Here is a 26,575-nt window from a genome sequence, read left to right as displayed (position 1 = left end):
CATAGAAACTGCTTTCTCGATTGCTTGTGGTCGCGAACTTTGAAATTTCGCTCTTTCTTGCAATACTTTTAGTCCGGGATGAAAAGAATGTCCATCAACATTCAAGTGGTTAATTATATCTTAAAACTGCTAAAAACAAGTAATTTGCGAGTAGGTTATGTATTCGTCACTGAAAACGACATTTTAGATGGAATTGTTTTTATTTTTTGCTTTAAAAACTAATTTAACAAATGAATAATCTGTTGGGATTCTAGCTCTGCATTTACATCCCTTTCGTATTCCACACAGTGTTTTCGTTATACTGGATTTTCCATTGTTAATGGTTAAGATATGACGCTACGTGAAAAGGATCAACTGGTAATTCGTCATTTCTGGAATTTGGAAAAACTTGAAAAAACTTTATTCATCTATCAACTGGTAATTCGTCATTTCTGGAATTTAGAAAAACTTGAAAAAACTTTATTCATCTTATAAACTCGGCATTTTCGAGCCTATATTAAAACACAAAGCAAATTAGAACAAAATGTTGACTAACACGTGTTCTTTTTTATCCTCGTCCCAAGGGTTTGTTGCCGTGGCTGATTAGTACATCTTGTTCCGTAATAGGATAGTCGACGTGCGGCCGAACCTTTAAAATGTGCGGCCGAACATCATAACACTCGGTCGAACGTTTTGATGTTCGGCCGCATATCCGCACGTCCGCAAGTTCGAACGTTTCAAATTATAAATGTTAGGCCGAACGTTTCAGAGAATCTGGTCTGTATATTTACCGAACGTCCGGCCGGGTGTTTGTATTAAGCAAACATGCGGCCGGACGTCTTAAAAGCCCGGCCGAATATCACAATATGCAGCCGGATGTCGTAACATTCGGCCGAATGTTTAACTGTTCGGCCGAATAACTCAAACATTCGCTCGGACGCAACAAACATTTAAAAACAGCTTTAATGAAAACAATAGTCAGTGTTCTAGTAAGATGGAAGTACTTTTGCCTAAAGACACACGAATTGATCTTTTTTCTTTGATAAAATATTATCATGACATAAAACCGAAACTAAAGTACAGAGAGATATGTAGTATAATAAACAAGCACCATAATGTTCCATTAAGCAAAAAAAACTCTCTGGAAATCTGTCGAAGGAATGGGTAGGTTAAATCGAAAGCAAAATATCAATGCTAAGGAATTGGAGGATGTTGTTGTACTTGAATTAAACACAAAAACAGATATTGGCTACAGACAAGAGACAAATGTCGGAATTGATACGTTTAAAATATAACACCAATGTTTCTGGAGAACTTGTTCGACAGACTTTGATGAGACTCGATCCGTAAGGCGTAGAACGTTTAAACACTTCACAAAGACCCGGCTTGACTTTTAAAGCTAAGTAAATATACAGACCAGATTCTCTGAAATGTTCGGTCGAACATTTATAATTTGAAACGTTCGGACTTGCGGACGTGCAGATGTGCGGCCGAACATCAAAAAGTTCGGCCGAGTGTTATGCCGTTCGGCCACACATTTCAAAGGTTCGGCCACACATTTCAAGGGTTCGGCTGCACGTTGACTATTCTGTTACGGGACAAGATGTGCTTATCAACCACGCTAAATTGACGGCTAAACAAGACCTTGGTACAGGCTGCTTTTCATAGCCAGTTTATTAGTTACTATAAATAATCAATGAATATGTTTTTAAAATCTTATAAATGTTGGCTGACTAATTTTTTATAAGCCACCCAGTTGATAATACTGGGTTTAAATTTAGATCAAAATTAGTCCTTATATCTTCCTTCCCTAAGCTAGCAACTTTCCCAGTTGAACTATGACAAAAGTTTTCCAAGAAGAAATATGTTCTACGTTTAAAAAAATATATGATGTGTTTAAATATAATATAATTTTCCGAACTGTGTTGGTAAAATAAAGAAATTAACCAGCTAAGATCAAGAAAGGCCCTAGCAATGTAACGCCTGACCCAAGAGAGAGACTAATCTATTATTTTTCTTAAATGTGTTATATATTGTATAGATAGGGAGTCATTTAATAATTACATAACACATAAATTAACCATTTTAGGAATCAAAAGTCACAAGTTATCACCTACGTTCACAATGCCATCGGTATTTATCACCTTTATCATCAGAACAACGGCATAAATAATTTCAACATGACCTGCAATTTTTGCAATACTTAAGCCTCGGTGAAACATGAGAAAATTACGAAAATAAACCTCGTACCTAGAGCCTTTTTTCATAGGGTCAATAGAGGTCGCTTTCGAAAAGAAACAGAAACAGATATGAATTGTAGCGACTACAATCTTATGTAATGTATGAGTACAAGAATAAAAAAAGCATGCCTAATATGCGACTGTGACAATAACGTGTTTTCATCTGGAACCTTTTTCTGATCCAACCAATATAGGCCTATACGATCTGGCGATTTAGTTTACGTATATTATTCGTCTTGTTAGTTTTAACACTCAACCCACAGTGATACATTAGAGGAAGAAACTCTTTTAAATTTTATTTCAGTTTTTTTAATCCAAATAAAAAATAATAGCAATTTGGTCATACAAAAACTAGCAAGAGATGTCTAAATACCGCAATCATAAATTTTTGCGCATGTTTAAATCTAGCAAACGTATATTGGACACACCTAATTTGCACGCACTCTGTAGAGGTAATATAAGAAAGAAACTTTATTCAGAATTAAAACTTTACACAATTTATACCATATCCTTTTTACATTCTTCTGACTTGTAAGTTCTTGTTTTTAGGCTTTTCTAACAGTTTCGCCGAGGTCGATGTTATAAGTATGTAAGATAAATTCAAACTTTTTAAATAAGGTTTTCACTGTAACAATTCGTTGATATGATCATCTGTTATGTCCATTTTTAAAAGTCTAGTAGTTTTAGTATGATTATTGAAGGCTTCTGTACTAAATTTATTGGTATGCCTTACATTGAGGTCGACGCAAACTCCTAGTAACTTTTCAAATATGGTATGCACGGCTGCAATTGTTTTATATAATCATTGTTCAAGTAGCAATAATTTAACTTTAATTTTTCAAGCTTGTTAGTATTTCTATTAGCCGCTTCTGTAACATATTCCCATATGGATTCCATCGAGGTCGGCGTCATAGTATTGTTGGCAGTAAGATCCAAACTTTTTAAACAAGGTATACATGATTGTAAATGTTTGATGTGATCATCGGTTAATTCGCAATAACGTAAATTCAATTCTTCAAGCTTGTTAGTATTTTTATTAAATGCTTCTGTAACACATTTTGATATACATTCCATCGAGGTCGGCGTCATAGTGTTGTTGTTACTAAGATCCAAACTTTTTAAACAAGGTATACATGATTGTAATTGTGTGATATGATCATCGGTTAATTCGCAATAACGTAAATTCAATTTTTCTAGCTTGTTATTAGCCGCTTCTGTAACACATTCCGATATGGATTCCATCGAGGTCGGCGTCATAGTGTTGTTGTGACTAAGATCCAAACTTTTTAAACAAGGTATACATGATTGTAAATGTTTGATGTGATCATCGGTTAATTCGCAATTACGTAAATTCAATTTTTCTAGCTTGTTAGTATTTCTATTAGCCGCTTCTGTAACACATTCCCATATGGATTCCATCGAGGTCGGCGTCATAGTGTTGTTGTTACTAAGATTCAAACTTTTTAAACAAGGTATACATGATTGTAATTGTGTGATATGATCATCGGTTAATAAGCAATTATGTAACGCCAATTCTTCAAGCTTGTTAGTATTTTTATTAAATGCTTCTGTAACACATTTTGATATACATTTCATCGAGGTCGGCGTCATAGTGTTGTTGTTACTAAGATCCAAACTTTTTAAACAAGGTATACATGATTGTAAATGTTTGATGTGATCATCGGTTAATTTGCAATTATTTAAAGTTATTTTTTCTAGCTTGATTTTGTCTGTTAATATCGAAAAAATATCGTCGATGGTTATATGTGTGCCAAGGATTTCAAGATGCTCAGTAGTAACAACGGAAGAACTGAGTAGTGGTGACAATTCAACCATTTCATTCGGTAATAACTCACCATCCAACATCTTAATAGTAAGTGTTAGTTTTTTTGGTACTACTTTTTTAATTGTTTTTAAAAAATAAATCAATTGATTTAAAAGATGATGGTAGCGAACAAATACAAAAGCTTTGTTTATATTGAAAAATGATTCTTTTACTACATCATCAACGTTATTGTTATGATATTCAAAAAATGTCTGTAAATATAATTCCTGATCCATATCTTCGAACAAGCCTTCCACTGAACAAAGATCACGTGGTCCTCTAATATCTTCAACAAACCGTTTAATATAATTGGGGCCGTGATAGGTATCCTCAAGTATTCCACGCAATCCAGCAACCAATGGAAGGCAATTACGCATATTCTCAAATTCTGAAATGCATACCTTTATATCTATTGCAGCATGAAAGATATGGACAGAGCTTAAGAATTCTTGCAAAATTAAATGTTTAAACTGAAAAAAGTCTCCATCATCATTACCTTCTACTTTCTCGATAATACCTGACTGTTCGATAGCTGTTAAACAGTCGCTACAGTCATCTTCAAACTCATCTTGGGTGAAAAATATTCTTTTTTCTTGAAGCGATTTATAAGCAAATTGTGATGCTTTTCTAACCATTTGTTGTATATTTTGATCTTGTGATAATTTGGCTAGAGCATAGTTCTTGCCTTTAAATTCCCTCATATGATCACGCAAAAATACCAAACAGGCTGCGATGTTTAATTTTGTAGTTGTGTTAAGATCCTCCAGTTTCTTTTCAGATGCGTACACATTGCATATGGTATGCAAATAAACGGGTATGTGAGCCATCGCCTTAAGATTTGAGATTTCATTAAGTGATACTTGCAATGATTTAATCTTTTCTGTGTTGTTTTCAAAAAACTTTTTGACGTAAATACCGATGCTGTTTTCATCAAAACCAGAAACTTCTATCAATTTTGGTTGCTGACTTGTCAGAAATAAATTTTTGATTATATCACATGCTTGCGGTCGACCGCATACAAGCACCTTGCTATTGGGCAGTAGTGAAGAACTTTCTAATATGATATCGTGCATGATAGATCCAAGTTCGTGCATAGGATTCCCCGCAGCAATTTCTTTGATGTCATCAAGGTATCGAAATTCGTCAATACCGTCTACGATTATTAAAACTCTTCTACTATTTTCAAGCAACTCATTAAAGAAATCTTGATAAACATTGGGGAAAAATCTTTTGACAAGTTCTTCCCATGTGGAAGTATTGGTTATTGTGTTTATTTGACGACATGTAAATTTGAAAACAAAATCGAAATCATTCAACATTTTACCATCTGCCCACTGAAAAACAAGTTGATCAATAAGTGATGTCTTTCCAATGCCAGCAATACCTCTAATTAAAACACATCCATCGCTTTCTTTCACAATATCCTTCATTTCTATTTTTTCTTTTAAAGAAGAATGTGATTTTAAAAAATGTTCATGATCAGTGGAATACGCTTCATTCCATGGACCAACTATCAAATCAACATAAGCTTCCTTGCGTTCTTTTGTTGTGTGTTTTCTTCCAGAATCTGACTTAAATGCAGAGGGAATATTCCAATGTGACAACGTTTTCTTGTAATGGTCCCTTAACTGATCGGAATATTTTTCTAAGCCTATAAGACAATGGGGAGAAGATAATCCAAAAGAAACAGTAGTTTAATACAACAATAAATATTTAAGATTTTTTTACAAGATTTGAATAGCTTTTAAACGAAATTGTGGTGTAATATTACTTTTTATGAAGATGAATTTAGACATTTTGATTCTTACCGTGTCTTTAAAGGGCTCATTTTAAACTTGAGGTGTATACTTCATTAGCGCTTTTGAACCAATGCAAAATCCCTTATATTAAAATTTCTTACCATATGTACATGATGTTTTCGAAGTGATTTCATTAATGATATCTTGTCGTTGTAGCATCTCAAGCTCAAATTTTAATTCTTTCCAATAAACGCGATTTTCTGCTTGTTCAAAACATTCCTTCATCTTGCTTTCAGTTGTTTCTGCCGCATTATCATTTTGTGGTATTCCAAGCCTCTTACTCAAATCCTTCCAATTATCTCCAATCATTTTTGCAACAACATTTAAAGCAGGAACACTCGTTAGGTTGTTAAAATCAACTTGGTTTGCTAAAGAAGAAGGGCTGAAGAATGAGATTGAGAGTAATTAGTCTTTAGTTTAAAAAACTGGTAAAATTTAACAGGTGTTTAAATTAAATAAGTAACAACCCAATAAAATGAAAATGTCGTGAATTTTAAATCACATGAGCGGAGGCCACCCTCCTTGAAATCACACACACTACCTGTTCACCACGCTTTTTCTTCCAGCAACACTCTATCTAAAACCTCCAGACGAAAATCCCAGACCTACCAATAACCCGAACCATTGCACACATAAACAAAATAACCTGATGCACCATGATAAATGCATATACATTTCCAAATAACTCCTGCCATGTTTTTAGAAATTAAAAGCTTATCTTTACTAATTCCTGTTTTATCCTGGAGAAACGACTAAACTCCTAAAATATTTTTCACCACCCCAGTCCATGATAGGAGTTTGATCGGATACTTCCCTGTCGGGCAGGTGAAACATGTTTCACAGAAACAGGGAAGAAACGGTACCTGCTCCTGATGACGGCCGTTTTAGCAAACCGATCATTCTCGTTGTTTTGGCAGTCTACACCTATCGCTTTTCTTCCGTTCTGTTTCATTTCATTTTGAGTTAAAATACTTTTACTTTAATTGCATAACGTTAAGTTAACGTTATACTTTAAATATGCGGCCTCAACCAAGCTACTCTTGTTTTTTATGTGCTTTTGCGTTAAAATCGTACTTAATATTTATTTCGTTTTTTTTTCATTCGTTAGGTTAGGTTTGATTGTTTACCTTTACGCTGGCTTTGAACGTCTTTCAATTTGCACATATCTCCTTCTTAAACGTCTGTGCGATTAGATAAATCTAGATAAGTGAATAAATAACACTAATAAATAAAAAATAGTATATATTAAAACAGGAGTTTGTTAGCTCTAAGTAAAAATGAAAAATCGATATGAATTATTTTTGCTAGAGTTTTCTCTCTTGTATAAATTTCGGCTAAAACTGTAATTGTCTAAAGTGGTGTTTAACGAGAATTTTCTCTACTTTGAACCAATTTTGTCATAGATAGTTTTGCCATTTTCCATTTTGACTAATCCTGATTTAATTTCGGGCTAAAATAATATCAGCTAAAAGAAACTAAAAAATTGATGTCGGCTGGATTTTTTTACTGCCTCTGGTATATCGAAAAGCTCTTATCACGAAGCCAGCTTACATATACTACTTATATCTGCGTGATTTAATTACGTAGCTAGGAGGGGGAAGGACTTTCCCAGAAGATGCATTTTTTGAGTTTGTGTCTACAGTTTTTTGTTAATTGGGTTGAATTGCTTACCATTATACTGATGTTGCTGCTGGCCTTTTAATTTACACACATCGTCTTCCAAAAGTTCAGTGCGATCGGATAAACCTTTGTAATTAAAATATGTTATTAGTAGAAAAATGAGAAAATGTTTAAAACCTTTTGAAGCTTCTTAAAGCAGTGTACAGGAAAAACGACTTAGAAATATTTCTTAAACTAGCTACATTTGTAGCAACTTTATCATTTCAAACTTGCACATGACAAACGAAATAGAAAAAATGGAAACAAGGACACACACCTTTTACATCTTCTTTCATAGATTTTGAACTGTGGTTTAATAATAGTTCTTATGGTTTTCCATACTTCCTTTGAACGGTTACTTGATAAAGCCTTTTGATAGAAGGTTCTTCTAGAGTGTTTGATAGCCTTCTTCAATTTATTTCTCGTTTCAACATACTCATGTTTAGCCTCTCTGTCATCACAAGATTTTAATTCACTACGAAGTTCATCAAGTTTCAGTTTCGACGATACAATGGATGGGTCCTTCATCCAGGGAGCTGGTGGTCGTGTAAATTTACACCTTTTCAAAGGAGCGTGGCTATTAATGCAGGACAGTATGAGTTCATTCATAACATACAGTTGATCTTCCGGATCATCAAAAGTATCTATCAAGGAAAAAGGAATCTTCTCGATATCACTAATATATTCATCGATGTTCAACTGCTTCTCGTCACGTATAAATTTGTATCGTTTTTCGAATTTATCCTTTTTGATATTCATAACGATATGCGGGGCATCATGGTCAGAAATTTCATCGCACAATAAAACGTTCTCACTAACTACCTTTTCCGGTATATTACTAATAACATGATCAATAAGGGATGTCGATTTTCGGGTTGGTTTTGTAATATGTTGTTTTAGGTCATAAGTCATAAGTGTATCTTGATATAATTCGATTGTGGATTTATCACCTTGTAATAAGTCGATATTGAAATCACCTGTAATTATGATAATACCGTCCCATTTTGCGGTGATGTGACGCAAAAGAATATCAAATCGTTCTAGCCAATCTTTTTTTTCTCTTTCTATAGAAGATGGCTGATAAAATGTTCCAACTAGATATGAGTAATTTTTATTTCTACCTTTCACTTCGATCCAGACATGTTCGATAGAATTGTCGAGTTTGGTTATGTCGTCTCTAGTTTTGTAAATAAGTTCGTCCTTGATGTACATTCCAACACCACCTCCTCGTTTATCAGTTCTGTTTTTATATTCAAATTGGTATCCTGGAATGTTTACATAATCAATCAATACCTGATTATTTTTTAACCATGTCTCGGACAACGTGATTATGTCAAATTTATGACATTCGAGCATGTATGAGAACTCGTCAAATGTGCTCGGTAAGGATTGCGTATTTAGATGGCAAATTTTCGTATGTTTTGGATTGCTTGGTATGGTTATTAATTCCTCATATTCACCACCATCACTCAGAATAGATGAGTACAATGCGCAAACATCACGTACATTCGAAAAGGGAAGCACAGTAAAATGGCAATCTGAACAGGTCCAATATTTCGGAATTCTACCATTGAGTACTAAATTTGATTGGTTCAAACAAGCAGCGTGAGTGGTTTCCCAGCATGTATCACAAATGAATCGTCTTTGATTGCATTTAACACATTTCTCACAGATTGAACAAGATGGAGCTTTCAATCCGCGTTGGAGTGCGGGACCAGGATTGCTTTCAACATCGCCACTCATTACAAGTTGTTGCGTGGCACAATGGTTAGCATAATACAATACACGAGATTTACATCTTTTCACTTTTCCGCCATTAGGGGTTTGCGATATAGTATGCTGTTGATCAGTGATAGCAAAATCTGACCCATCGCGATAATTAAATATCAATAGAACTAAAATAATCTGAAAACACTTGAACTCCATCGTAGATGATTTGTTGCGTGAAGAAAATTATGACAAACTTTTTCGTTTACGTTATTTTACTTTCCATGAGTCAAAAACTGTAATTCTGTAGACAACCAACGATCATAAACCCACTGAATAATAATATCAAATACCAACTAAATCAATATTAATAGCTGCAAGTTCGTGAGTGATTAAATAAGTAATATCGTATCAAAGAACACAAGTAAATCCAGCTCTTGTAAAAAACACGTCCGACCTCAAACACGTCCGACCTCCTTTTGCTTACGTTTAAAAAAATATATGATGTGTTTAAATATAATATAATTTTCCGAACTGTGTTGGTAAAATAAAGAAATTAACCAGCTAAGATCAAGAAAGGCCCTAGCAATGTAACGCCTGACCCAAGAGAGAGACTAATCTATTATTTTTCTTAAATGTGTTATATATTGTATAGATAGGGAGTCATTTAATAATTACATAACACATAAATTAACCATTTTAGGAATCAAAAGTCACAAGTTATCACCTACGTTCACAATGCCATCGGTATTTATCACCTTCTACAGAACAACGGCATAAATAATTTCAACATGACCTGCAATTTTTGCAATACTTAAGCCTCGGTGAAACATGAGAAAATTACAAAAATAAACCTCGTACCTAGAGCCTTTTTCATAGGGTCAATAGAGGTCGCTTTCGAAAAGAAACAGAAACAGATATGAATTGTAGCGACTACAATCTTATGTAATGTATGAGTACAAGAATAAAAAAAGCATTCCTAATATGCGACTGTGACAATAACGTGTTTTCATCTGGAACCTTTTTCTGATCCAACCAATATAGGCCTATACGATCTGGCGATTTGGTTTACGTATATTATTCGTCTTGTTAGTTTTAACACTCGACCCACAGTGATACATTAGAGGAAGAAACTCTTTTAAATTTTATTTCAGTTTTTTTAATCCAAATAAAAAATAATAGCAATTTGGTCATACAAAAACTAGCAAGAGATGTCTAAATACCGCAATCATAAATTTTTGCGCATGTTTAAATCTAGCAAACGTATATTGGACACACCTAATTTGCACGCACTCTGTAGAGGTAATATAAGAAAGAAACTTTATTCAGAATTAAAACTTTACACAATTTATACCATATCCTTTTTACATTCTTCTGACTTGTAAGTTCTTGTTTTTAGGCTTTTCTAACAAGTTTCGCTGAGGTTCTTTAACAAGTTTTGCTGAGTTCAATGTTATAAGTATGTAAGATAAATTCAAACTTTTCAAATAAGGTTTTCACTGTAACAATTCGTTGATATGATCATCTGTTATGTCCATTTTTAAAAGTCTAGTAGTTTTAGTATGATTATTGAAGGCTTCTGTACTAAATTTATTGGTATGCATTACATTGAGGTCGACGCAAACTCCTAGTAACTTTTCAAATATGGTATGCACGGCTGCAATTGTTTGATATAATCATTGTTCAAGTAGCAATAATCTAACTTTAAATTTTCTAGCTTGTTAGTATTTCTATTAGCCGCTTCTGTAACACATTCCCATATGGATTTCATCGAGGTCGGCGTCATAGTATTGTTGCCAGTAAGATCCAAACTTTTTAAACAAGGTATACATGATTGTAAATGTTTGATGTGATCATCGGTTAATCCGCAATAACGTAAATTCAATTTTTCTAGCTTGTTAGTATTTCTATTAGCCGCTTCTGTAACACATTCCGATATGGATTCCATCGAGGTCGGCGTCATAGTATTGTTGAAACTAAGATCCAAACTTTTTAAACAAGGTATATATGATTGTAAATGTTTGATGTGATCATCGGTAAATTCGCAATAACGTAAATTCAATTTTTCTAGCTTGTTAGTATATCTATCAGCCGCTTCTGTAACACATTCCGATATGGATTCCATCGAGGTCGGCGTCATAGTATTGTTTTCAGTAAGATTCAAACTTTTCAAATATGGTATACACGGTTGCAAATATTTGATGTGATCATCGGTTAATTCGCAATAACGTAAATTCAATTTTTCTAGCTTGTTAGTATTTCTATTAGCCGCTTCTGTAACACATTCCGATATGGATTCCATCGAGGTCGGCGTCATAGTATTGTATCCAAGATGCAAACTTTTCAAATATGGTATACACGGTTGCAAATATTTGATGTGATCATCGGTTAATTCGCAAGAATTTAAATTCAATTTTTCAAGCTTGATTGTGTCTGTTGATATCGAAGAAATATCGTCGATGGTTAAATTTGTGTGATAGATATCAAGATGCTCAGTAGTAACAACGGAAGAACTGAGTAGTGGTGACAATTCAACCATTTCATTCGGTAATAACTCACCATCCAACATCTGAATATTAAGTGTTAGTTTTTTGGTACTACTTTTTTAATTGTTTTTAAAAAATATATCAATTGATTTAAAAGATGATGGTAGCGAACAAATACAAAAGCTTTGTTTATATTGAAAAAAGATTCTTTTACTACATCATCAACGTTATTGTTATGATATTCAAAAAATGTCTGTAAATATAATTCCTGATCCATATCTTCGAACAAGCCTTCCACTGAACAAAGATCACGTGGTCCTCTAATATCTTCAACAAACCGTTTAATATAATTGGGGCCGTGATAGGTATCCTCAAGTATTCCACGCAATCCAGCAACCAATGGAAGGCAATTACGCATATTCTTAAATTCTGAAATGCATACCTTTATATCTATTGCAGCATGAAAGATATGGACAGAGCTTAAGAATTCTTGCAAAATTAAATGTTTAAACTGAAAAAAGTCTCCATCATCATTACCTTCTGCTTTCTCGATAATACCTGATTGTTCGATAGCTGTTAAACAGTCGCTACAGTCATCTTCAAACTCATCTTGGGTGAAAAATATTCTTTTTTCTTGAAGCGATTTATAAGCAAAATGTGATGCTTTTCTAACCATTTGTTGTATATTTTGGTCTTGTGATAATTTGGCTAGAGAATAGTTCTTACCTTTAAATTCCCTCATATGATCAGGCAAAAATACCAAACAGGCTGCGATGTTTAATTTTGTAGTTGTGTTAAGATCCTTCAGTTTCTTTTCAGATGCGTACACATTGCATATGGTACGCAAATAAACGGGTATGTGAGCCATCGCCTTAAGATTTGAGATTTCATTAAGTGATACGTGCAATGATTTAATCTTTTCTGTGTTGTTTTCAAAAAACTTTTTGACGTAAATACCGATGCTGTTTTCATCAAAACCAGAAACTTCTATCAATTTTGGTTGCTGACTTGTCAGAAATAAATTTTTGATTATATCACATGCTTGCGGTCGACCGCATACAAGCACCTTGCTATTGGGCAGTAGTGAAGAACTTTTTAATATGATATCGTGCATGATAGATCCAAGTTCGTGCATAGGATTCCCCGCAGCAATTTCTTTGATGTCATCAAGGTATCGAAATTCGTCAATACCGTCTACGATTATTAAAACTCTTCTACTATTTTCAAGCAACTCATTAAAGAAATCTTGATAAACATTGGGGAAAAATCTTTTGACAAGTTCTTCCCATGTGGGAGTATTGGTTATTGTGTTTATTTGACGACATGTAAATTTGAAAACAAAATCGAAATCATTCAACATTTTACCATCTGCCCACTGAAAAACAAGTTGATCAATAAGTGATGTCTTTCCAATGCCAGCAATACCTCTAATTAAAACACATCCATCGCTTTCTTTCACAATATCCTTCATTTCTATTTTTTCTTTTGAAGAAGAATGTGATTTTAAAAAATGTTCATGATCAGTGGAATACGCTTCATTCCATGGACCAACTATCAAATCAACATAAGCTTCGTTGCGTTCTTTTGTTGTGTGTTTTCTTCCAGAATCTGACTTAAATGTAGAGGGAATATTCCAATGTGATAACGTTTTCTTGTAATGGTCCCTTAACTGATCGGAATATTTTTCTAACCCTAAAAGACAATGGGGAGAAGATAATCCAAAAGAATCAGTATTTTAATACAACAATAAATATTTAAGATTTTTTACAAGATTTGAATAGCTTTTAAACGAAATTGTGGTGTAATATTACTTTTTATGAAGATGAATTTAGACATTTTGATTCTTACCGTGTCTTTAAAGGGCTCATTTTAAACTTGAGGTGTATACTGCATTAGCGCTTTTGAACCAATGCAAAATCCCTTATATTAAAATTTCTTACCATATGTACATAATGTTTTCGAAGTGATTTCATTAATGATATCTTGTCTTTGTAGCATCTCAAGCTCAAATTTTAATTCTTTCCAATAAACGCGATTTTCTGCTTGTTCAAAACATTCCTTCATCTTGCTTTCAGTTGTTTCTGCCGCATTATCATTTTGTGGTATTCCAAGCCTCTTACTCAAATCCTTCCAATTATCTCCAATCATTTTTGCAACAACATTTAAAGCAGGAACACTCGTTAGGTTGTTAAAATCAACTTTGTTTGCTAAAGAAGAAGGGCTGAAGAATGAGATTGAGAGTAATTAGTCTTTAGTTTAAAAAATCTTTGAAAATTTAACAGGTGTTTAAATTAAATAAGTAACAACCCAATAAAATGAAAATGTCGTGAATTTTAAATCTAACAATATTGTAAATTTTAATAACATGGTGTTTGCTAATAATAATATTATACTTAAATTGACAATGAAATTATTTGCGATGATGTAGATTTCATGCGGCCTCAACCAAGCTACTCTTGTTTTTTATGTGCTAATTTTTACAATTTTCAAACGTTGATAATTTGTTTTTTTTTTGAACAAACGGGTTGCTGGACGAAAAGAAACGCAATAACTCGTTTACATACAGGCACTATTTCCGCAACTTTATACTATAAATATGATATTACATGAGCGGAGGCCACCCTCCTTGAATACACACACACTACCTGTTCACCACGCTTTTTCTTCCAGCAACACTCTATCTAAAACCTCCAGACGAAAATCCCAGACCTACCAATAACCCGAACCATTGCACACATAAACAAATTAGCCTGATGCACCATGATAAATGCATATACATTTCCAAATAACTCCCGCCATGTTTTTAGAAATTAAAAGCTTATCTTTACTAATTCCTGTTTTATCCTGGAGAAACGACTAATCTCCTAAAATATTTTTCACCACCCCAATCCATGATAGGAGTTTGATCGGATACTTCCCTGTCGGGCAGGTGAAACATGTTTCACAGAAACAGGGAAGAAACGGTACCTGCTCCTGATGACGGCCGTTTTGGCAAACCGATCATTCTCGTTGTTTTGGCAGTCTACACCTATCGCTTTTCTTCCGTTCTGTTTCATTTCATTTTGAGTTAAAATACTTTTACTTTAATTGCATAACGTTAAGTTAACGTTATACTTTAAATATGCAGCCTCAACCAAGCTACTCTTGTTTTTTATGTGCTTTTGCGTTAAAATCGTACTTAATATTTATTTCGTTTTTTTTTTCATTCGTTAGGTTAGGTTTGATTGTTTACCTTTACGCTGGCTTTGAACGTCTTTCAATTTGCACATATCTCCTTCTAAAACGTCTGTGCGATTAGATAAATCTAGATAAGTGAATAAATAACACTAATAAATAAAAAATAGTATATATTAAAACAGGAGTTTGTTAGCTCTAAGTAAAAATGAAAAATCGATATGAATTATTTTTGCTAGAGTTTTCTCTCTTGTATAAATTTCGGCTAAAACTGTAATTGTCTAAAGTGGTGTTTAACGAGAATTTTCTCTACTTTGAACCAATTTTGTCATAGATAGTTTTGCCATTTTCCATTTTGACTAATCCTGATTTAATTTCGGGCTAAAATAATATCAGATAAAAGAAACTAAAAAATTGATGTCGGCTGGATTTTTTTACTGCCTCTGGTATATCGAAAAGCTCTTATCACGAAGCCAGCTTACATATACTACTTATATCTGCGTGATTTAATTACGTAGCTAGGAGGGGGAAGGACTTTCCCAGAAGATGCATTTTTTGAGTTTGTGTCTACAGTTTTTTGTTAATTGGGTTGAATTGCTTACCATTATACTGATGTTGCTGCTGGCCTTTTAATTTACACACATCGTCTTCCAAAAGTTCAGTGCGATCGGATAAACCTTTGTAATTAAAATATGTTATTAGTAGAAAAATGAGAAAATGTTTAAAACCTTATGAAGCTTCTTAAAGCAGTGTACAGGAAAAACGACTTAGAAATATTTCTTAAACTAGCTACATTTGTAGCAATTTTGTCATTTCAAACTTGCACATGACAAACGAAATAGAAAAAATGGAAACAAGGACACACACCTTTTACATCTTCTTTCATAGATTTAATATCATTTTGCATATGTGTTATAGTCATGTGAGTTTGCTCCATCTGTGTTAGAAGATCGTCACTTACAAGGGAATTACTCCATAACTCATTTTGCATGCGTAATAACTTTCCCTCCAAGTTGGTGACGTTCGTCGTTATTTGATTTTTAAGTGACATATTGCTATTTTTTAATCCATGTAGTTTAATTTGATGGTCCAAAACAATTGATCGTAATACTAAATTGTTTTGAAGATCTAAACTTGCTGTTTTTAGATCATTAACGTCAAAAGGATGGTTATAGTTTAAGCCACGTAATATCTTAAGCAGTTCACTCCATTTGAGTGAAAATTCTGAACCATTTAGGGCTGTTATATCAGCAAAGTGATTAAGGTAGTTTCGCATATTTCTTGCTCTGATGCAAAATGCTCCTACAGATGTGTCTGTATCCGGGGGATTATCATTTCGCCAATTTCCATCATCAGGTGCAATTGATGTCAATGCTTCAATAAGCAATACAATCAACGTGATATCAAATAGGTTACAGTCTGTTTCCTTTTTACCAGGTGGAAATAACAGTTTCCATTGCGGTTGCGTAATCACTCCTTTCCCTTTTAATCGTGCCAATAAAGTTCTTTTGGAAACTAAGAAACTGTACAAATCTTTTGGTTGTTTGGGCACACCATTGTTGTGAAGAACATCCAACAGTGCGCTTCTGAGCGGTCCCAAAATAAACATGGCTAATCTGAGCCATAGTTGACATGAGGTTACAAAATTTTCCAGAGTCATATCTAAAAGACAGAGAATGTAGGTTTGTAAGTGTAAATTTTTCTAAAGAAATATTTAATACAAGATACATCGTTGATATCTTTGTTATCTATTTACGTTGCTAATGGTAATACGTTGTTTCGTTTAGCAATAAATATAATTGATTCCTAAATTCCTTAATAGTTGTTTATGTTATCGAAAGAGATATATGTAGAATAAGAAAAAAATGCCTATTCTGATCGCCTTATATTAATAGGCTACTCCTGTGTTTCTGTTGGTAACAGACATAATGGATGTGTTTAATTTATTTTCAAGTTGCTAAAAAATGGATTTTTAAATGTTGATTGACAATTCAAGCGTCATGACGTCAATCAGTAAGTTAATGTCAATAGTTTAATTTACATTAATGAAGCCATGACAAAATGGTAATAACTTTGTGGTCAAATAATTTGAAGTGTAGTTGGTTAATGACGTCATGAAACTTTTAATCTCGATATTTCTGCAAACTTTCGTCAAAAGCACAAAATCCTATAATTTTCCAGAGCAACATTTTAAGCTTCGCACAATAATAGAAACTGGTATACAAATTTGTATAAACCGACGTTATGTACATTGCTTAGCCTTTTTAAACCCTCGTTTCTCCTTAACCGTTCGTTGAAATCACTTTTTGCTATGCAATGTTTTTATAACAGTTACAAGCTTTACACAATACACTCTACAGGTAACAATTTAAACAAGAATTTTTTATGTATATGCACGGCACACTGCTGAAGTCATTAAATTTCAAATAGCGGATTTTTTTTGATTGATTTTCTGCTTAAGTGGATATTCCCACGGGCTGTCTTGACTAGTCTGTGTGTTATTTTGCAAAAAAAAATTTTCAAAAATGGCCTGTCATCAACACTTCTGTATTTTTTAGAGATATCACTTTTTATGCGTTTATTTGGTAATTTTACCCATCTAAATCGTTCCAAAATTTTTCTTTTTTTAAAGTTTAGGTTTTACTGTGAACTTTTGAACTGAATGACGCTGCCACCTTTGTTATTTCAAACGTTCTCCATTGTGCTACCAAAGAGTTTTTTTCAAATTTTTTCGATAATATGTCTCATCCTTTGAAGAGAATAAGAGAATACGAGACTATTTTGCTCTGCTCTTGTTTTTTCGAAGTCCTAAAAAACAGGGGCTGAATTGGGTTTAAGAGCTGATGTATTACATAGAGTTTCTCTTTAAACCTTCTTGCACATACTTATAAATTATTTCTTTGCTAAAGAAGTTTAGTTTCTATAATACTAATTCTGATATGCTGCAGAACCTAAAAAAGACAACCTTTAGAATAAACTAAATTGCTTTCAATTTTTTGGCAAGTAGTATTTTACAAAAATTATAAATATTCAAAGCAACCTCGTCCCGGGGCTTGTTAGGCTGTTCAAATATAAAACCTATCAAACCTGGGGACGTAGTTGTATTTAAAGGTGAATTTATTACTTCAATTAATTTATCTGATTGAAAAATTCTTTATTTTTTATTCTAGTTTCAAGCATGTTGTTTTAATTAAAGAAAAACGGGACAGGAAGTATTTTTCTTATTGTTTTGTGTGACTACGTATAATAATTTTATACTAACTGAATTCCCGTGGAAGAATCAACTGAATCTCTCATTAAACGGTGCAGGAAGTCAACCTCGTCCCCAGGACATCTTGCATCCTTTCTCGGTTATAGAAAAGAGACAACGGGTACTGGGAACGAGGTTGGCAGGAAGTCTTATCCTTATTGTTTTGTGTGACCATGTATAAGAATTTTATATTCAGGTAAAAAGTTTTAAAAGTTATTCCTATAGTAAGTGGCTAGGAAATGTGCTTATAATCTGGGTCATGAGAATAAACTCAAAAGTGTAAATAGTAAACAAGGGATATTTTCCACACAGTTTGTTGTCGTCAAAACCTCCTGTTTATCAGCACTAAAATATTTTTGTGAAGCATTACAAGTCAAATCAAACAACCTCATACTTTCGCTTAGTTTTCAAATAGCTATGAGATACAGAAATGTTTGATAAAAAAAATGTTTGAAAAGTAATGTTAGTAAGTTTTTATAAATAAACAAAAACACTAAGTTTTATAAATTCATTTCTTACTTTTTTCTTCTACAGTAGATAAATTCCAAACATCCAAAATTCGCAACCTGTTGTACTTTCCACTACTTTTACTTCTCACGACATCGCTAGCTTTTCTACAAGTAATATGATCATTTTCCAGACATGCTTGAACGCTTATCTCTTCCTCGCACAAGTTTTTTGTTAAAGTACTTTATCACCATAGTGTAACCAATGAAGCACAACAAAGGAGAGATGACAGAGGAATGTTTTAATAAGATGACAAAGCAAAGTATGTAGATTGCATCATATTTGTTTATATCTCTTCACCAATAGCCGTATTTAGTCTCCCTGCTTGTGCTGGAGAAAATGCCGTGTTACGGAAACAAAAAATGCGATACATAACGGACAGGGCAACCCATGCATTTGTCCACAAGCTACTGAATAATAATAATACATAAATAATCTCCTGAAAATATGAGCGTACTATAAGTGGCGGAGAAACTGTCGAATATCTCGAGCAGAATTCGATGTCATATATCTGCTGAGATATTCGATTTTCGACTAACGACTGCACGAATATCCAAATATATTCCGTCAGACGCTCCCGCCTAAGGTGCATGATATTATTTCGTCGTCGTGTATTTTCTTTGAAATTGGATATCTTATCATTGCTTTTCCTAAACAATGTAACTAGATATCAAGGTTTATGAGAATGAAGTTAAACTGTCAGCTCCTTTGCCTCAGTTTTAACGTTTATTGTTGTGTTAAATAAACACAACTTTTGAGGATTAAAGTCAGAAGTACTAATTTTTAACAATTATTCTGCAGCTTTTTCTATTGTGATATATTTGTAAAGATTTTTGAGAATCACATCCAAACTGCTACTTTTTATAAATTCTTTGCCTTTCATAAGTGATATTTTTTCCTCTTTTGCAAATATGTAAGTCAAACATATATATATATGATGTGGCGACTTGCCTATCGGGTTTTACAACAATCGATTTTTTCACTTAGACACTGTTGTATCTTTGTTTTTAATATACACTGTAGTCAATTGGGTATATTCTTTTGTTATTCATGGTTTTTAAAATTAATTTATTGAAAGAAAAAGAAAATATTGATATCTTTTTTATTGTGAAAGTTCTTTACAGTGTTTTTTTTAATGCAACATCTCTCTATAAATGCAAGTACTGTTGCTACCCCTTACGATAGTACGTTCCCAAAAAAATGCAGATAGTTAAAAACGTTCTTGTTTCAACTGCCAGAAGGTCTGAATGAAAATGCGTGTGAGTGTTCAAACCGTCCCGGTTTCCTGTTCGTTTTAATACGGTAAGTGCTGTTTCCATTAGACGTCTGCTATTAGTATGGGAACTATGATGATGAGTTTCGGTAATGTTCTCCACCATGGATACTATCGTCAAAAAACACATGTTTGAGTACCAGATGAAAAATAAAGCAGAGAGTGAGTCCCAATAATTTGAAGATTTATCTGTTTGATTTCTTTTTGTGAAGCATATATTACTTCTACCAGGTATTACCCAGTATCTTGGAAGTTTTCGTTCGTTTTACTTCTTTTTTCTTGTTTTATTTGAATTAGCAACCAACATTCTTAAAATAAAATTTTACTCAACGAGGGCATATGAGGATGAAATTGACATAGATGAACATAATAAACATATTGAAAATCAAAACAAACTTCACAATACAGAATCTTTACAACGAAACCCTTCACCCCTTCAACGAAAGCAATACCCTAAACGCCACCGCAGACCACCACATGAATGGAAGTATAATAACTTAACAAATAAAGCACATAGACATGTAAATAGTTCACACACAGACATAGATTCAGTTATTTAACCTATTTAACCACACAAATGGAAGTATAAGAGCTTAACAAATAAAACACATAGACATGTTTATAGTTCACACACAGACATAGTTTCAGTTATTTAACCTATTTAACCACACGAATGGAACTATAAGAACTTAACAAATAAAACACATAGACATGTATATAGTTCACACACAGACATATTTTCAGTTATTCGACATATTTAGACATTGCGCAAAGTACTTTTATATTCTTAGGAACATTCCCATAAAAATCGGGAAAGATGTATCGTGTAACTTGATTCATACAATTCAGTATGATGTGCAACTTGATCAAGACAAAGATAATGAAGTACACATCTGTTAGACAAGTAGTTGCTGTATATACTAGATATAAGAGAGACGTATATTATTTACTAGCGGTGCATTTACTTCTAAATTTCACGATATAAAAATAAATTCTGTTGTGCAATTTCTAATGAACGTGCTGTATTAAACACAACGTTTCGTTCTCGATATCATCGGTTTCCAACATACTTTATCTCGTTTTTTCCAGTAGCAAAAACGTGTGGGTATGTGTACGGTCTGGCCTTCAAGAAGAAGCAGCAGTTCCTTCCAAGCGATTGACTCACTACTCCAACGGAAATCGTTTAAGAAGATGACCTTGGCCTTTTCCACACCGAGCCAGGAATATTTGTTGTCTGACGGGTTTGAGAAGGTGCGAAAGATCTTTTGCAAGGGATCCAACAAGAATGTTTTGCTTTCCTCTGCCATTGACCAGGAGATCATGCAGTGCTTCGGAGAAAACTATCAGATGCAAGGCATTGAACCTCAGCACTTCTAGCGCACATTGCAGCCACCGGCCATCACAAAAGTCGACACAATCCGCAGCCGCGGCCTCGCGGATTACATCCGTGCGTGGTGTGTTGCGGCGCTTTGCTGATGTTTTGGCATCCCGCATTTTCCAGGTTGTAACAAGTAGGTCTGCTCGTGATTTTGGGAAACGGTTAATTAGAAAGTTGTAGAGGTCTTCTTTCCCTGCTTCCTATTGTTCGGTGGGTATGATGAACAAATCCTCTTCGCTCCTTATGTCGTTTTTAACAATAAGCTTTGACACATCTAAGTTGGACAGTCGTTTTTTTGGGTCGATCTGTGTCTTGTTTTCTGTTTGTTTTGTTTATGTCATTTGGTCTATCTGAGAATTTTGTTTGATTTGTTGTAATTTACGTTTACGACATTTTCACGGTACGCACTCATACATTTTTTAGTAACCGGAGATCCAACTTCCTGTAAGTCAGTATGAGCAGGACTCGTCAAAACTTCAAGATCCTTTTTGCAGACGTATTTGTAAGCCGAGTAGTAGTTTTCGTGGGACTCAGAAAAGTGTACTTGGATCCCATAGTTCTCGAAGAGTCGCTTTTTTACAGGATCCCAACGCTTTGGGCCGGACAGTTTTACACATGCATGATAGTGATACACTGAACTGTTTTCATGTTCTTCACGACAACATGCCCAGTATTGAGTAGTTACCTTTCCTGATCCGTTGAATGAGGATATCAGTGCATCGCAAAAACTGTCTCGTGTAGGAAATTTGGCTAGATCGGCTTTGCTTTATGTTAGAAAATATTGTCGGCGATTTGGGTATACTTTTTGCGTTTGGAAGTCTTCGCTGTCTGATAAATTCATGTTGCCCGTGTGATAAAGATTATTTTTAAAGGCACCAGTTACGTGCTTATGCTTTTTTTATACTTAACGGTATGATAGAATTTATTTTTATGAATTTGCTAGTAAAAGGGATATATGTAGCTGCCGTGTGCATTTGTAACATGTGAATTATTCTACGGCTATTTTAAATGTGACAGTTTAGCAGAAAAGAAGTTCTCTACCTTAGAATGGTTGTCCCCTTTTTTCTATATGGTGAAAATTAAATGCTGCCTTAAAATCCATTATGCTAGTCATGAAATGTAGCTGGCCACATGGTCTGTGATTGATGAACTCAAAGTTTGAATTTTCCCGCCTTTTTTTGTTTTGATGTCGTGTAAACACACACGGAGTACATATTGGCGAAAAACAAAATGGCAGTTACGAAATTTAGCTAGCCACATGGTCTAAGGCTCATAAAGTAGGTCTTATCCGCACAAACTATGTTTTTCCAAAAAAATATATGCAAATATGCTAGGTAACCCTTTTCATTTTTTTTCTTTGAAATTCAGACAATCGTGTGCAGAAATATTTGGAAAACTCTCTGATTTTTAAGTTCTTAGACTTCTTTTAGCATAACAGCCTCCCTCCCCCAAATTCAGTGTTGATTTTGTTGTTTTGATCGCTAGTGTCAGGTCTTGTAAAGGCACTGTTGTCAAAACAGTCAACATTGAACTTGGCGGGGAGGGGGATACTGTTTTTCCAAAACATTTTTGCACGCGATTGTAGCTGGCTAGCAGCCTTTAAAAAATCTTCGTTCCTAGCCAAAAATCCTAAAAATAGTACGTTTAAGAACTATACGTGGCCAAAAAACGTGACAGTATATTTAGGTTAACATTGAAAACAAACAGGAAACAAATATTTTAAAAATATAAAGCTTTCAGAAGATAAAAAGGTCAAACAGGCCTACAAACCTCACAACACTGACCACACATGACCATTTTTAAAACCAAAATGGCCTTCGTCAACATGTTTCTTCGTTGACATGTCCAGGTCGCGAAAGTCTTGGATTGGTTTTTCACAGAATCAAGCTTTTGATTGGTATAGTACGTGCGAGCGGTCAAAACAAAGTCCGTAAAACTGTCATATTTGTTTTCTGTAGAACCTGAGCGGAATCGACGATTGACATCACGGGGGTAATTATTATTAAATATTATTTCTTTTTCTTACTTATGGTACTAAATCAAAGTAATTAAACTAATTAAGGAAATAAATTAATTTCTCGAATTTATCTTAATCAATTATAAAGTTTTTGACTAAACAACCCCCTGGTTCCTATAAATCGCGGAAAGATCAAAGGAATATTGGTAACCCTTTTGAACAGACAGAATATATTTAGAAAACCTATAAGTAATGCATAAAATGAATGTGAAACAATTTCTACAAAAAATTAAGTTTTTTTTGATACCACCTCTTGACAGATGTGTCACCATGACAACAGGTGTGACGTCATATCAAAAATTTTTATATATTCGTGGAGCTTATTACATTTGATCAAAAGTGAGTGTTCAGCCCATAATATGGCGTACTTCAAAAGTTATCACAACAATAGTGAGAGGGGTGTTTTTTAGCCCCCTCATTCCGGCCCGAATAGGGTTAAAGCGGACATATTGACATGAGTATCAAAAGCAATATTTCATTGTGTTTTTTTGTCTAAATAACACCTGTTCACAATAATGTTAAAATAGCAAAACAAACCTCTATTTAGTGATATTTAACTTCTTAGGCGAAATTGTCTTTCCAAACTGTTTCTTTACCTAATTGGGGGAAGAGGGCAGGGTAAAAGATAATATGAGCATGTCTAATGAATCTCCAAGAAGGACATCTTTCTAAATCTTTGGTTGCGTAGGTGTCAGCTTTAAAGAGTTTCCACTATATTTTATTTTCATTTATTTACCTCCTGCAAGAAGTATTTTCAGTACATGTACAACAGTTTCAAGACACCAGCTTTGTAGAAAATAATCATTCTGGTGAGCATATTTCGAAATTGGTCAACACTACTAGAAAAATTTAAAATTGAAGTGTTGTGTGATATTTCTTTAGAAATGGTTTAATTAATGTCCCAACTTTGATAAAATTAAAAGGTTTTCTTTGCAAACAAATACTTCTGTCCTATACGGTCCTGATCGTATGAGCGAGTGACTAAATAAATCTGTCGGATGGACAACTACAGCGCTAAAACGATGGGATGCGTCATGATAAGATCGCTTTGGAATTGTCTCTTAACTATTGATATATGTTATAAGTTTCCAAACTAAAAATCAAATTTTTTTAAGAACCATAGTTAAAAATTTAGCGTATCCAGTTCAAACTTGTCCATCCGACAGATTTTCGTTACATAAAAATCAATATTCCATGGATATATCATGTGTTTACAATCTATTATTTTCAAAAGTATCAAATCTTGGATTGCTTGAACCAGAGAGAGCTGATCTGGAAACTCCTGATATGGCATTGTTTTTTAAATTCCATGAATACCAATAGTCCATCCGACAGATAAATTCTATCAAAATAGGGGTCTAAAAGACGTTTTACTCTTCGTTATATTAGAGTAATTTTCAAATTTTAATCAATGAATCAAAGAACTAAATGGTAAAGTCAGAAGGAAAGCGAGAAAATAACCAGAAAAAGTATAGTTTAAAGTTTGGATCAATGATTTAGAAAATGAGAATGTCCATCCGACAGATTTTCTATTATTTCTACTATACCTTACTAAAGGGCACCTGGTTGTTATCTCAAGTTTATGATTCTTTTACTAATGTTTTGCTACCGTGCTACGCCTTTTTTATACATTTCAACGTTTGGACGGGCTTTAGATCAGGGGAATCGAATGTTTTTAAGAATCGAATGTTTTTGAGAATCGAATGTTGTGAAAAAAGTATAAAAGGAATGTTTTTGTCATTTGGTACTCGTTTTTAACGAACGAATTATCAATCATGGGAAGACCAAAACTAAATAGATCAAAGAGCGAGGCAAACAAAGAATATATAAAGAAGTATCGAGAAAAGAATGCAGAATAATATAAGGAGGAAGACAAGAACAGAAAAAGAAATAAACTTGAATATATGAAATACGTAGAGCCCAAAAAATATGAAGAACATCTAGAAAAAGACAGGATGAGAAAGAGGGAAGCCCGAAAGAGAAAAAAACAAGAAAATGAAGAAGCAAACAAGAAAGACCAAGCTGTTAACAGCAACGAAACTGAACTAACAGCAGCTTTTACAACAAAACAATCGTTACACCGAAGTGTCAGCAAAGTTGAAAAGCTCTTGCCAAAGAGTCCGAGAAAAAAATGTGAGGTTATCAAAGGTTTGGCTCACAAATACAAGCTAAGGATTCAGTTTAGCAAAAGGGGGAGAAAAGCAAATATCCTAACTGAAGATCAGACCTCTCACCTTACTGAATTTTTTGAGCGACCGGATATTACATATACTAACCCAGGTCGAATGGATAACAAGTATGTTGGCATTATTAACGGAAAGAAAACGTTTCTACAAAAGCGTTACCTTCTGTGGACATTGACAGATCTTTTGAAGATTTTGAATGGGGAAGAAAACGGTCATCAATTTTCATTTAGGCAGATGTACAAATATATCAAAACACAAAAGCAACTCGTATTACAGAAGGACATTCCAGACACATCTTGCTTATGTGAGGTGTGTAAAGACACTTGCTTGATGGCACAGTCTTTAAAAAGATTCAAACCTGGACATCCTACAGATCCTCACAAAATTATGGAACAATACTGCTGCGACTCAACTGACACAGATTGTATCTATGGAAAATGCGAGGAATGTGAAACCATGAAGATTTTAGGCAATTGGAAAAATGATGAAAGCAGTGAATCATCCGACCCTGAAAGTGATGAAGAACACCATCAAACAAACAACACCACAAACACCATAGATTATCAGTGCTGGATTAGAGAAGATAAACATATAAAAAAAGCCACAATCCAAAAAAACATTGACAAATGGAAACTATCTCTTTCAACTCTGAAGAAACATATCCATCGAAAAAGAGAACAGGTGAGGAATATAATGCTGCCGGTAATTACACTCAAAACTTAGTATCTCTGAAGTCATCAAGTATTAATTAGGTATGATTTATTTTTCAAATTTATTTCCTTTTCCTGTTTAGAATTCTGCGTGCAACAATGAAAAGAAAAATATGGAGCAGGGGACGGCATTAATTCACGTCGACTACAGCGAGAGTTATAAAAATAAACAGCAGGATGAAATTCAATCTGCATACTTCGGACAATCTTCATTCAGCATATTCACAGCGTGCGTATATTTCAAGCCAAACGATTCTGCTGAGTTGGTCAAGAAGCCGGTAACAGTCATTAGTGAGAGTAGTGATCATTCACGGATCGCATCGATGACTTACACATGATCATAGTTGAAATTGAAAAGTTTGTGCAACTGAAGAATATTATTTTA

General features: G+C 33.9%; 4 protein-coding genes across 4 annotated transcripts; 1 reads left to right on the top strand and 3 right to left on the bottom strand.

Annotated features, from left to right (window-relative positions):
* Positions 1-2,666: 2,666 nt before the first annotated feature.
* Positions 2,667-7,844, bottom strand: LOC130647646 (NACHT, LRR and PYD domains-containing protein 13-like). The gene is made up of 5 exons (XM_057453587.1): positions 7,780-7,844; positions 7,515-7,589; positions 6,971-7,042; positions 5,945-6,211; positions 2,667-5,695 (listed from the first exon to the last, which is right to left on the bottom strand). The coding sequence occupies exons 3-5, from the start codon at positions 7,005-7,007 to the stop codon at positions 2,973-2,975; spliced, it is 3,027 nt and encodes a 1,008-aa protein (XP_057309570.1). The 5' UTR covers positions 7,008-7,042; positions 7,515-7,589; positions 7,780-7,844; the 3' UTR covers positions 2,667-2,972.
* On the bottom strand, positions 7,480-9,428 carry LOC130648191 (uncharacterized). Its single transcript, XM_057454230.1, has 2 exons — positions 7,733-9,428; positions 7,480-7,589 (listed from the first exon to the last, which is right to left on the bottom strand). Exons 1-2 carry the CDS (start codon positions 9,426-9,428, stop codon positions 7,480-7,482), a joined length of 1,806 nt encoding a protein of 601 aa, XP_057310213.1.
* A 2,168-nt stretch (positions 9,429-11,596) lies between these two features.
* On the bottom strand, positions 11,597-18,787 carry LOC130647649 (uncharacterized). Its single transcript, XM_057453591.1, has 6 exons — positions 18,639-18,787; positions 15,737-16,531; positions 15,472-15,546; positions 14,928-14,999; positions 13,636-13,902; positions 11,597-13,387 (listed from the first exon to the last, which is right to left on the bottom strand). The coding sequence occupies exons 2-6, from the start codon at positions 16,527-16,529 to the stop codon at positions 11,793-11,795; spliced, it is 2,802 nt and encodes a 933-aa protein (XP_057309574.1). The 5' UTR covers positions 16,530-16,531; positions 18,639-18,787; the 3' UTR covers positions 11,597-11,792.
* A 5,201-nt stretch (positions 18,788-23,988) lies between these two features.
* On the top strand, positions 23,989-26,214 carry LOC130647650 (uncharacterized). The gene is made up of 2 exons (XM_057453592.1): positions 23,989-25,038; positions 25,106-26,214. Exon 2 carries the CDS (start codon positions 25,199-25,201, stop codon positions 26,201-26,203), a length of 1,005 nt encoding a protein of 334 aa, XP_057309575.1. The 5' UTR covers positions 23,989-25,038; positions 25,106-25,198; the 3' UTR covers positions 26,204-26,214.
* The last annotated feature ends 361 nt before the right edge of the window (positions 26,215-26,575 follow it).

Source organism: Hydractinia symbiolongicarpus, chromosome 6 (assembly GCF_029227915.1).
Source record: "Hydractinia symbiolongicarpus strain clone_291-10 chromosome 6, HSymV2.1, whole genome shotgun sequence".
Taxonomy (NCBI): domain Eukaryota; kingdom Metazoa; phylum Cnidaria; class Hydrozoa; order Anthoathecata; family Hydractiniidae; genus Hydractinia; species Hydractinia symbiolongicarpus.
Note: the sequence above shows the minus strand (reverse complement) of the source record. Positions and strands in the feature narration are given on the sequence as shown.

Bases quoted from the DNA above. Each gene is read 5' to 3' on its own strand.
- LOC130647649 (XM_057453591.1), bottom strand. From the start codon at position 16,529: ATGACTCTGGAAAATTTTGTAACCTCATGTCAACTATGGCTCAGATTA. The intron at 15,547-15,736 runs GTGTGTGTCCTT...TTAATTACAAAG, and splicing joins TATGAAAGAAGATGTAAAAG to GTTTATCCGATCGCACTGAA. The intron at 13,388-13,635 runs GTAAGAAATTTT...ATTGTCTTTTAG, and splicing joins GAAAACATTATGTACATATG to GGTTAGAAAAATATTCCGAT.
- LOC130647646 (XM_057453587.1), bottom strand. From the start codon at position 7,007: ATGTGCAAATTGAAAGACGTTCAAAGCCAGCGTAAAG. The intron at 6,212-6,970 runs GTAAACAATCAA...CTTCTTCTTTAG, and splicing joins CGTTCAAAGCCAGCGTAAAG to CAAACCAAGTTGATTTTAAC. The intron at 5,696-5,944 runs GTAAGAAATTTT...ATTGTCTTATAG, and splicing joins GAAAACATCATGTACATATG to GCTTAGAAAAATATTCCGAT.
- LOC130647650 (XM_057453592.1), top strand. From the start codon at position 25,199: ATGAAATACGTAGAGCCCAAAAAATATGAAGAACATCTAGAAAAAGAC.
- LOC130648191 (XM_057454230.1), bottom strand. From the start codon at position 9,428: ATGGAGTTCAAGTGTTTTCAGATTATTTTAGTTCTATTGATATTTAAT. The intron at 7,590-7,732 runs GTTTGAAATGAT...TTAATTACAAAG, and splicing joins ATTTCGTTTGTCATGTGCAA to GTTTATCCGATCGCACTGAA.